General features: G+C 38.8%; 1 protein-coding gene across 17 annotated transcripts in view; it reads right to left on the reverse strand.

Moving 5' to 3' along the window:
* The window catches only part of ZFAND4 (zinc finger AN1-type containing 4), a 58,951-nt gene extending 46,794 nt beyond the window's left edge, over positions 1-12,157 (reverse strand). For 8 of the 17 annotated variants that reach the window (XR_015795889.1, XR_015795888.1, XM_088139371.1 and 5 more), the window contains exons 1-5: positions 11,614-11,725; positions 11,046-11,153; positions 9,643-9,836; positions 5,423-5,498; positions 5,264-5,331 (exon numbers count right to left, since the gene is read on the reverse strand). Coding sequence is in view for 14 of the 17 variants with exons in the window: in XM_088139371.1 (XP_087995497.1) it covers positions 5,264-5,331; positions 5,423-5,498; positions 9,643-9,836; positions 11,046-11,083 (376 nt within the window). In the remaining 3 variants the exon portion in view is untranslated. Of the gene's footprint in view, positions 1-4,937; positions 5,077-5,263; positions 5,332-5,422; positions 5,499-6,854; positions 6,961-9,642; positions 9,837-11,045; positions 11,154-11,426; positions 11,752-12,023 lie in introns of those variants that run through there. The other 9 variants (XM_088139372.1, XM_088139378.1, XM_088139377.1 and 6 more) reach the window with 9 other exon arrangements.
* Between the last annotated feature and the right edge of the window lie 371 nt (positions 12,158-12,528).

Consider the following 12,528-nt stretch of genomic DNA (forward strand, 5'->3'; position numbering starts at 1 on the left):
TGAGTCCAGCCTTCGCGTTAAACAGGGTGAGCTCCTGTTTCCTCCCCAGTTCCTGTCAACCCAACAGGTCGAAAATTCACGTGAGTAGATAAATGGGTACTCTCACTCCGGTGGGAGGAAAAATGCTGGCGGCGCCTTGCAAAAAGGAGTTGGGAGCAGTTGCCGGTAAGCACGAAAAACCGCACGCGCCCGAAAAGGGCGCGAAGCAACGGAAACCCTGCCTCCTGCGCTCGCCAGCTGGGCTCTGCCCTAGGAAGGAGGCTCTGGCAAACCACTTCCGAAAAACAATTGCCTTGAAAACTGCAAGGACTCGTCCAAGCAGTCACTGCAGGGTCAGCAATGACTGAGCGCAGACAAAAAAAAAAAAATTAAAACTGACAGCTTTCTGTTTAAACACATTAAATATAAACACATTACATATACCTAATATATAATATATATTTAATAAGCTGTAAGAAAGGCTTTTGTACATAACTTCTAAAGCAATTTTCTAACTTTGCCTTCAGTATTACCTCCTGTCCCTTCTCTCTCACAGTCCATCCTCAATAACGGATGTACACACGATGCTACTCTGTCAGAATCTACATGCATACATCCGATGAAGCACACGATGCATAAATGCTCGTGATGGCTCTGTCAGCATCCTATCTTTTTTTATTCTGGCAACAAAAAGGAAAGTAACTTCCTTCCTTGTGATTTAGGCCCTACTATCACATAATTAATTATTGTAACACATCAAACATTTGTTTGGCTCTCTACTAGTTCCGGGCAGATTACGTTGTCATGTACCATTATAGAAAAAACAGTGGAAAAATACATAGAACAATAATTTCTGTCTCTACATAGGCAATAATGTTCCTCAAAGTAGGTATCTCTCAATCTATTAACACCTAAAGATGAATGGTAAAATATTAAATATTGCTTATGAGAAGATTTGTCTCAGACATGCCACTGCTAAATCTGAGAGATGCAGGAGTAGGAGACCACACAGAGCAAGCTAGCGGCAATAGCAGATGGTGAACATTTCTGGACTCCAGTTGTTCTGTTTTTCTACTTTCTTGCGAGAGACTCATAGCTGTTAGTTCGCTTAACTAAGCCTTTACAGATAAACTGATTTTTTAAAAAGCAGATATGATTAACAGCAGCAATTCTTGAGCACGAAAAGCAATTACATTCTATCAATTGAAATCTCTCTAAATTGAACTTAAGCAGTTATAATTCAGTTGGTACATACTGCCATGTAATGTTCTTACTGAGTTCTGTAATGTTATGTGGGAATGACCTTGGGAGAGCCGCAGACTGGACAATTGCATGTAAAAAGTATCTCAGCCCACAGAATGAGGGAGTGGAAAACATTTCAGAAGGGACTCTCCCCAGTTTTCTGCAGAGTAAAAGAAAAGGAGGGGAGAAAAAGGGGGTGGGGGTGGGCTTGTGCTCACTGCCAGATTTACTATTGTAAAAACCAAAGCATACTTTCTCTGGATAAGTGTCATTTACAACTGTAGGAAACTGCATTGGCTTAAAAATTAACTCAGTGTTTTTCAGTTCAGAATGCTACATTCTGAACTTTAGCATTCTGGTACTATCTTTACTATTCCAGGATATCTCTGTGGTGAGAATGTATTAGCAGGACTCGTCACCAAAGACTGTTGAATGATTATTCAATTTTTTTTTACCAAAGTGAGTAATTAGATGGGCATTATCACCAAAAATACGCAGGTATTTTCCCAACATGGGGCAGCTGCAAAAGCAGACACCTGATCTAAGAAAAAGATGTGGCCGCTTAAAGATAGATGTTAACATGTGCATGCTCCAAAGCACTTTTTCCAAAGTACTGCACATGCAGTAAATTTCATGCAAGAAAGACTTCCAAACTGTTCATTCCATTTGTTACCAAGTCAGGTTTGCCTCTTGTGAGTGTATGGACAGATGCCCTTGATTTAACTATAGTGATAATTACTGAACTATAGTCAGTTCAGTAATTTCTTTGATTCTATTAATTCATTTTATCATCTTTCCATTCTTCTAGTTCCTTCAGTCCTGATAGTTTTTTAAATTTATACATCAATTGTCCAAATGATGTAAGTGTTTCCTTGCTGATCATGACCAAGGACATGGATGCCCACTGGGGTGAGGGCAAGTGATGTCACATATATTATGGCACAAATGACACACCTTATGTAAATTTCATGACGACATGACACAATGTATTCAATGTATAGGGCAACCCATTTGTGGTGCCATCATGGCTTTTTACGGATGCCTATGCTACGGAAGAGGTCAGGAATGACTGACTGGCTTTTCTTGCAATCCTTAGTAACCATCTTGAAAACTATAAAAGCAGGTATCTTCTTTGTCAATGTCAGTCTCCAAATTTATAGCTATGCATTATCACTGTGAAAGATTTTAACTATTCTGAAGCATTTAACCATTCTGAAACATTCTTATCCTTTATTAACTTATTGAATTTTGCAACTGCATTCTTCCCTAAGATTAATGTCTCCAGCACGCTAATCATATTATTTATCTACTTTTGAGCCTAAGAAAACAAAACACCTATCACTTTTACTTCTTTGCCATCAAGTATAAGTTCACTAAGCATGCAGATTGACACTGACTTTCTCATCTTAATGTTACAATAAAAGGGAAAGGGAAAATTTGAATTAATTTTCATAATAAGCTCTTCTAAGTTTTCTTTACTTTCAGCTAATAAAGTGGTGTCACTTGTATATCTTAGATTCATCTCTTCCAATCCTGCCATTCTTATTATATATTTTCTGTATAAGTTAAATATATAGGGGGACTATTTACTTCTTTGCTACATTACCTTCTGTATTCTGAATCACAGTTTGTCTAAATTCAGTTCTTACAGAATTTTAAAATTCATTGTAAAGATTACAGTGAAGAACTATCTGTTATTTTGGTACACCTATTACCTTTACTGTTTTATTTTGGCATATTCTATACAATCCAAGTGTCTGCTGTAATCAAAAGTAAACATAATTCCCAGGTTCTCTAGCTGCCACTTTAAATGAGGAGACATTCCAGGCATTAGAAGTCTCATCCTTCTGCTTTTTCAGAAATCTGCCTAGTTATTTTGCATTTCTTTTAAGCAAAACTTCGCTTGCATTAGGAATTAGTGCAATGGGTTGATACAGTAGTTTGTGAATTATCTTGCATCTCCTTTACTGGTATAGGACTACATACCAATCTTTTCTAATCTCAATGTTGCAATGTCTTGTTCCATATTTGTTGACAGAAACCTGTTTAACTGTCTCTTCTCCAACAGCTTTTAACAGTTAAAGAGGTACCTGGTGCTTCTCTATTGAACAGGGGTCCCCAAACTTTTCAGCTTATCAACCACTTTCAGATTGTTCATTGACCCCCAAATGTTTATTATATGAAAATAATTTAATAAATACTACTATAATAGTGTTATGAATAATAATAACAATAATGAATAGTCCCTTGGAGAATATTGACCACTTTGGAGAACCCTGCTATGGAAAATAAAGACAGCTGGTCTGTTGTTGTCCTACTTTACTTCCTACTGGAGCTGGCACTCTTTCTACCATTATATAACTGTTGATAAGGGGTCCCAGTTTGTTTAACTTCATTGGCTCTGTCATGTGCTTCTATCATGACTCTTTAACACTCCTATCTTAGCTATTAATTTTCATGCAATTTCTGTTCTTGTAAAAAATTCCCTCATTTTCTCGTAATCCTCTATGTTGCTGACATTCTTGAGTTTTCTTTCCTTGTCCTTTCTTGCTTGATGCTGGAAGCCTGTACTTAGTTGTCATTGTTGCCCAATTTGTTTATTCTCTGCCTTTCCCTTGTTATCATGTTAGCTTGTTCTGAAAGACACTTGGATCTTTTTCTCTAACATCTTAAGAGCTGGTCATTCATATGCTGATAGTGGCAAGAATGGTAATAACAAAAAAATGGAAGCAGAGAATTTTATCCTTATATGAGTTTTGTTATATGGTGATGGCAGAAAGATTAACCCACAACTTCAAATAAGATAATTCAAATAATATTCTTTTTTGAGTTAGGACAATTTGGATAATTTTCATCAATCAAAAAAACTATTTATAAACAGTTCTAAGTAAGATCTTGAAACGATGAAGCCATAATACAGTATATGAACACTTGTATGCTGTGAAACTATTTTATGTTATTTTGTTTTTTAAATAAGAAATGAGAAAAATAAAAATATTACAGGTAGTCCTCATTTAGCAGCTGCCTCAAACAGCAACCATCTGCTGTTACAACAGTGATGAAAAAGCAACTTCGCAACCAATGTCCACTTTTACGACTTTCGCAGTGTCTCTCTTAGTCACGTATTTGTCATTAGTCAGTTAGTATACATTGTCCGGTGCCTGACCCATCCCCCACCTCCCTGCAGAGCAGAGAGATTGCCTAAACAAACTATCTCTTCCTGTCTGAGCTGCTTTTCTGCCCAGGACTAGGCCTCCCTAAAAAGTGCTAACTTTTTAAATGTTTAAATTTTTTTAAAAATGTTTTTATGTTTTTTACCTGTGAGCTGCCTAGAGTCACTGATAGTGAGATGGGTGGATAATAAATAAATAAATAACTGCACGTTAACAAGCTGGGCTCAGGGACCTGAATTAGCCTGCTTGCAGCTGCTGCCTGAAATTGACAAGACCCTAATCAGTTTCAACACAAGCTGTTAGGCAAACAGCCATTGCCAGGGTATTGTTTTGGATGTGTATTCCCTGCTTACTCTCTTGAAATCCCTTCCTCTCCAATGAAGGTAAATACAAACACTAATTCTCTTCTTGCTAATTATCCCAGTGCTGGAGTGAGCATTCCAAAGGATGGAGGAGTAGGGAAAATGGGCTATAAGATTTGCCCTTTTACCTGACTTCCTCATGAATTGAGTTCCAAAAACCTTCTTCACAGTTTGGGCTTACCTGACTGTTTGAGGTTGTATCCTTTTGACGATGTAAAGCAAAGAAAAGCTGAAGTAAAATCATAAGCACAGTCGCAGTCATGTGATTTTTCACTTAACAACCGCTTTGCTTAATGACCAAGTTGCCAGTCCCAATTGTGGTAGCTAAACAAGGACTACCTTTACAGTATGTAGTATGTTACTGAATGAAAACAGAAGCAAGAAAAGAAGAGGTAAATCATACACTAGCCCTAGCCTCTTCCCACTCACTAGGAACTGATAGTGTAATTTTAATTCATTTATGCTTTCTATAAAAACACAACAGGTTAAATGTAAAAAAAGGCCTACCTCTTTTTGTATTAATTGGTCCACCACGCATTGCTAAGATCAACTTCAAAGTACAACCTTCTGAAATGCTGTAAACAATCAATCAGACATGTTTTGTAAGCTTTTCTTCCAACAGAAGTAATATTCAGAAATACTGATTAATCTCATTTAAATACTCACTGGTAATCATTCAAAGAATAGTCATCCTCCAGCTCCACATTATTCCAGATTAAATGCTGCTGAGATACAGGGATACCTTAAAATATTATTAAAATTGAATGGATTTTTCACTCTGTAAAGCTATGACTAAAATTACTAAAATAGCTATCCTTTTAACTTGGAAACATATTCCTCTAAAATTAACACAATTTAAATAATAAACATAATTTAAATTTATATCAAGCAAAACATTCCTGACTTTAACTCCAATTTTTAGTGCCAGGATTAAATCCAAATAGTAGAAATTGCCTTTAAGTAAGGCAGTTAATACCAGTTGATTAGTAGTAAGCAATAGCCACAATCTTGCCCACATCAGGGTTAATTTTATTTATTAACTGCTACCCTATAATTCCTCAATGAGGTCAAGATGGTATACATGATTGTTCCTTCCACTTTATCCTTGTAATAGCCCCATGAAGTAGATTAGGCTGCAAGATATTATAAGACATTCAATAAAATTCATTGTGAATTAAGGATTTGAACATAAATTTTCCAGCTCAGAGTAATCCATGTTAACACTAAGGGATTTTTATTGTTAAACTAGTCCTTAGTGACTTAACTATAACAACAGGCAGTTTGTAAGTGAGGCATGAAGACGGCAATCAGGTTTATTGTCAGCATGTGGTAGGCTGAGATAGAAAATGGTTGTAGTAATGCTTCTCCTCACTTAATGATGTAATTCGCAAAATACTACTGTACTTCCATCTTTGGCTATACATAACTCACTACCCATCAACTTCCCAAGGTAAAAAATAGTATAATGAAGAACAAATTTTCTTCTTTGCTTCATGCTAATTACATGAGAATGACATGTAAGAGAACTGTTTCATAAATCTAAGTTTTCTATATGTTATTAATTCATGTACTATAGTATTAACTTGACCATTATTGTTTTCTCAGCTCTCATCTCACTAATGGGAAGACAGAAATGTTACATTTCTACGATGCTGCAAAGCCTTGGATTCTTTAGATAGGAGAGCTAAAGCTGATGATGAGCTGGGATGGGTGAAAAATGCTAAGAAAGGTTTCTTTGGATGTGTTTTCTTTGGATATGTTTAAAATAAAAGAAAAACAGTCAGTTTATTGGCTGTTCAACAGGTTATAAAAAGCAATTGTAAAGAGTAAGATGAAAAGACAAGACTGATGCTTGAGAGTGACAGTAACCCAGGGAATATTTACTTATTTTGCATATTAGGATTCTGAAGGAACTTGCTGAATCATTTTCTTTGAGAAATACTGAATAACTAGGGAAGTGCCAGATGACCCAAAACTGTCCCTATCTTCAAAAGGAGAAAAATAGGGATCCAGGGAATTAAAGACCCCAGCCACTCTGACAATAAGCTTGGAAAAAATTTAGAGTAGAAAATAAAGTAATAATGCAGGCTATCTTTACCTTATTTCTTGATTGGTTAATTTTCTGGTATATTGTGGAATTCTGTAGACATAATATACAGGTAGTCCTCAGTTAACGACTGTAATTGGGACTGGGAACTCCATTGCTAAGCAACACGGTTGTAAAGCAAAAAAAAAAAAAAAAAAATCACATGACCATGCTGACTTACGATGGCAATTCTGGTTGTGGTCATTAAGCAAATCACATGTGGTTGTTAAGTGCAACATCACATGACTGTGACTTGCAACATCCTGCCAGCTTTCCCGTTGACTTTGTTAGTTAGAAGCCGGCAATGAAGGTTGTAAATGATGATTGCATGACTGTGGGACACTGACTGTTGTAACTGCATGCTTGGTTGCCAAGCGCCCAAATTGCAAGCATGTGATCTCAGGGACGCAGTGACAGCTGCAACTTCAAGGACTGTATGTAAGTCTCCTTGTTCAACACTGTCATAACTTCAAATGGTCACTGAATGAGTAGTCACTAAGCGAGGACTACCTGTCATTTGATTTTCAGTACCCAAAAGGCACAGCTTGGTCCAAAATTTTGCTGCTGATCCAATGGTTCCTCATCCAGCTGGAAGAAAATACTGGGATCAGAATATTCTGTCTAGGGTCCTCTACAATACATTTATTAATTACTTTTTAAAAAATTATTTGGATGAAGAGGTGAATGTCTGCTTATCAAATCTGCAGGTGACACAAAACTGAGTAAGCCAATGTCTAATAGCTAATGTCTCACAGATTTCTCAAAAAAGTCTTGATATGTTAGATAAACTAGCAGTAAAGTAAGGACATGGAATTTAAAGAAGCAGATGTAAACCTCACAGAAATCAAACGTACAGATATAGTATAGAGGATGACGGATACAGTGGCAGTGAAAAAGATTTTGGGACAACAGTTGACTGAAAGTTGAATATGGGTGTGATGTTGCTTCAAAAACAGGGATATGCAATTTTAAGCTCCACCAACAGACATACAGATTGCAAATCATTAGGAGTGATTGTTTCACTTTATTCTGCATTTGTTAAATCCCATTTGAGTACTTCTGGATCCCAATGGGACATTCAGAAAAGGCAAACAAGGATGTTACAATCTAAGTCCTATAAAGACAGAATTCAAAGAACAGTTTAACTTTCTGAAAAAAATGACTGAGGAGGATATGATAGTACTTTTCAAAAATCAGGAAGGATGTTATATAGAAGATGATTAAGACTTACTGCCTCTTGTTCCAGAGTGCTAGGGACCAGTACTGAATGAACTTAAGAATCATTTTCTAATGGTAAGACAGGTTTGAAAGTAGAAACAATTCATTGGATGTATTCAAGCAGAAGCCAGATAACCATCTGTCTGTGATGTTTTAATTTGGATTCCTGCACTGAGAATGGGGTTGGACTTAATTATCTAACTCTATGATTCTATGAATAAAACAGGAAAGCTGTAGGACAGACTGTTAATACAGACATAGCAATCATATTACAGGATAGAAATGGGGAAACATCTCTACCAAATAATTGATTTCCCATTGGTGGGAAACCTTACAAATTAAACCACTGAGTAAATTCATTGTCTTTCTCAGCTTCTCAGTTGAGAAATTATAATGCAATGGATAAAAGATGGAAATAAAGTATAGAACTCAGTACTCTATATTAGCTACTTATCTATGGACATAAGTGTCTCACTATGAAACACTGGAATTTAGTTCATTTTCATTATATTAACTCACATTTCATGATTAGTGGAACTTCAAAAATGAAATATGATCCATTGCAAGAACATTTTTAAGGTTATTTAAAGAGGAAACATTACAGACAGACATTACCAACTGTCTCATGCAGTGACCATTCAAAATTATATCTGTGCTGAAAAAATAACTTTGTGACCACACCATGGTGCACATTTATGACCTGTGCAGCATCTCTCTCTCTGTCACGTGTTCACCATTACAATCAGTACATGTTGTCCTGTGCCTGACCTCTTTTCTTTCTCCCCCACTTCTCAGAGTAGAGAGATTGGAGAAGAAGGGGTTACAAGAGAGTAAGCAGACACACAATGGGGAATACACCTTGAAATGAATGTGCTAGCACCGGCTGTTTGTCTAGCGTGCTTCTGCCTGGGAGCATGCCAGTGCTACAGCATTCCTTTGGATGTGTATTCCTCACTGTGTGCTTACTGTCTTGTAATCCCTTCCTCTCCAATGAATATAAATACAAACATGAATTCCCTTCTTGCTAATTATCCCAGCGCTGGGATGAACATTCCAAAAGGTGGGGGAATAAGGAAAAAGGAAGGCTGAAGTAAAATCATAAGCACAGCCACGCAATTTTCCACTTAGCGACCACATCACTTAGTGACAAAGTTGCTAGTTCCAATTGTGGTCACTAAACGAGAACTACCTGTATTTGCTGAAGGCGTTCCTACGCAGAAAGTTCATCAACCTCGCCTCATACATCTGATTGACATGTTATTACAATTTGAACTTTTATAAAAATACAAATATTTTTGCATCAGTACTAGTATTTTGACCTAAGCAATTACTTATTTGTTATATTTCCATCCCAGTTTACTTCCAGGAGCTCAATGGAAATAAAATATTATACGTTCAGACTTTTTGAGCAGCCTTTTAATTCTACTAATAATTTTGAATAATCACGGTATTTCATAATGAATAACTGATCACTCTATAAACTAACTACATTATTTTAAGTATAAAATATTTATTCTCTGTAAAACAACTGAACTTTCAAATTTAAAACCTAACTAAGTCCGGAGATAAAAAGAATATGTACCTTCCAATCTCTGGATTTTAGCTTTCACGGAAATAACTGTTTCAAAAGGAGACACTCGCAGTTCAAAGCATGTTCCTGTAAGAGTTTCAATGAAGAGCTCCATGGTCTCATAGAAAGTAAGTTTGCAATGGCATGATCCAACATTATCCTCATTGAAGAAAGGAGGTTCCTTCTTGCTGGCCATTCTAGTATTCCTTTTGAAAAAATCAGTTGGGAATTACTGATCTCATTTTCACCTCACGTCAGCTCTAAACAGGAACATTTATGCTTTTGTTCAGGTTTCAAGGTTAAGATGGATACAGGATCTGTGGCCATAACACTTAGGAAATAATATTAAGATCCACTAAAGCAGTTTTTAAATATAACTGTATCGTACCACAGATTTCATTCTGTTTTTTTTCACCCAGAAGTATATATTTAAAGGCAAAAGACATAAATATCTGTAAATAAATAAATTATTCCAGTGTATTTTAATTTGTATATAAACTCTTTCATATAAGAGAAAGAGTACACTAACATTTTAAAATTCAGAGCAATTCTTTGCACGAAAATAAAATAAGCATCACTGAAGAAAGATACTCAAGATTACGAACTTGTATTAATTCTCCTTACCAAAAAAAAAATAAAATACTTGGGTGCAAAGCAACTAAGCAGATGGAAATCTACACAATAATGACTGAGGACCCTGAAGTCAAGTGAGAGATTTTGTAACAGGTATCTTAAAAATATTTTCTATCCCCAAACTCCAACATGCAGGAAGAACCTTGAAATTTGGAGGATTAGAATACTGATCCAGGGAGAACAAGGTAACAGAGAAAACCATTCCCATTAAGGTCAACGGCCAATTCCCAAGCAATGAAAATAGAAAATAAAGATCAAGTGTGCTATAATGATCCATTAAAAATGTACTTTTCATAACTGGGTAATTCTACAAGAACAGTAGATATGAAACTATTATCTGAAGCCACTGCTATTACAAATGGAAGATGTTTGTACTTCTGCCAGCTGTGTACTCAGAATATTCTATGCATGCTGAATGGCACAAATTGCTTTCTGGATGTCATTGCAAAAGCTCCAAAAGTTTTACTTGGATGTAATGCTTATGCAGACCTCCACCAGTTCACAAAGATTATACAACAAATCAACTGTAACAGGCCAAACCTACGCATGCTTGTCTAGCTGTATGCACCATTCTATTCATTACAGCTTATTATCAAGCAAGCATACACAATTACAGCCTGATTCAACCAAAATAATGCAGGCAGAATGTGGCATATCTTATTTAAGTTGCAAAAGTGCCACTAAAATATTTGAAAAACCACCAGAATTCAGTTATTGAGCTTTGCCTATTTGGACTTGCTCATCAACCCCATGCTAAACACTCTGGACAATCACAAACGTACTTGCAAATAGTCAAGCAGAAAACTGCCACTGGTCCCATAGATACCAAAGAAGTAGATAGGCTACTGTGATCTTTCTGCCTCAAGTGCAGATAGGGCTTCCTGCTTTTCCTGGTAGACCATGACAACCTATCAGTTGTGTCAAAGTGATCCCTGCCCTCCCCACCTCCCCACATGCAAAGCCATGCAGCTATATTAAGTCTGTGCAGTATCAAAAGTTAATCATATTCTTTATCTCTAATAATCACAAAATGCCACACTGAAAATAAAAGAAATTAAGCTCCAATGTTTTTGGGGAGAAAAATATATCGATCTGGGTGGTACATAACTATCCAGAACAGACCGAGCAGCTTTCACCCAACTGCTCATCCTCCACTCTCGCACCTAGAATATGGAGATTAGGCTAGCGTGCAGAATAGAGCCTCTTTGGTGGGGGTCCCAAAGTTATTTAACTCCGGGTGCCGGACTCCACTTGGAGAAACAGATAAGCCGGCGCCCGCCTTTGCCACAAGCCTGGGAGATCAAAGGCAGCTCCATCAAACTTGCTCTTTGTGCCCGTTTCGGTCCCTACCATCAGGGCAGGAAAGAGCCCCGGAACCCAGGAAACGAAAGAGGAAGCTCGAAACAAAAGCCTCAAGATAGAAGCACCGAAGGGTATTTTCTTCTCGGAACTAACTTTCCTTTTCTGGGCTGGGCTGGGCTCTTTCGGCCGGCTCCGGCCCTCGTCTTGCCAGGCCGGCCCTTCAGGGGCCCTCTCGATCTCCTAGACCCCGCCCGCCCCAGAAGGAAGAAAGCGGCCTCCCTCTAACTCCCAGGCCAGGAAGACACGGGTCCCGCCTCCAGCCTCCATTAGAGCTGATGGCCATAGCGGCTGCCGGGACACCATCTCCCCGGGAACGTGGACAGAAAGAGGACGACGGACGGGCGCAACCATGCGTGCTCCCCCGGAGGAGGCCAGGTGCGGAGACCCGTCCTCCTCACCTGCCCTTTGCTGCCACCCAGGGCCCTGCGGGGCGGGCCGGGGCGGGGGACCTGATGCGTCGCCTCCCCCTTCACGGAGCTGCTGAGGTCGCCATGGCGCGCAGCCGATATCGGGCAAAAGGCATTTAGCCACACAGAAGCGCCCGTTCTCTCCGCCCCGCGGCGAAGGGGCGGTGCCTGCCCGCCCCACCTCCTTTGTGACGCAATAAACTTGCGAGTCCTGCTTGCGCAGTCGCCCTCCAATCCCTGAGCAGCTCGGAGACTGGAGAGGGCGGAGCTCCCGCGGGCAGCCCTGGGAATAGGAGGCTCAGCTGGGTGCGGTCGCCAGCGGCAACGCTTCCCGGGGACGCGCGGTACCGGAGTTGCTGGGAGAATGCTATAACCCGCCCTCCCGTTGGGCCTGGGAGGAGCAGGCTTTCGCCATGGGACGCTAGAGGTCGCCTTTTATTCGTTCGTCGGTGATCCTCGAGAGGGCTCGAGCCCTCGCACTTCCACAGACGGGACT

Source organism: Python bivittatus, unplaced genomic scaffold (assembly GCF_059951505.1).
Source record: "Python bivittatus isolate LINGU-HERP-01145 unplaced genomic scaffold, Pbiv_v1 ctg000210_np1212, whole genome shotgun sequence".
Classification (NCBI taxonomy): domain Eukaryota; kingdom Metazoa; phylum Chordata; class Lepidosauria; order Squamata; family Pythonidae; genus Python; species Python bivittatus.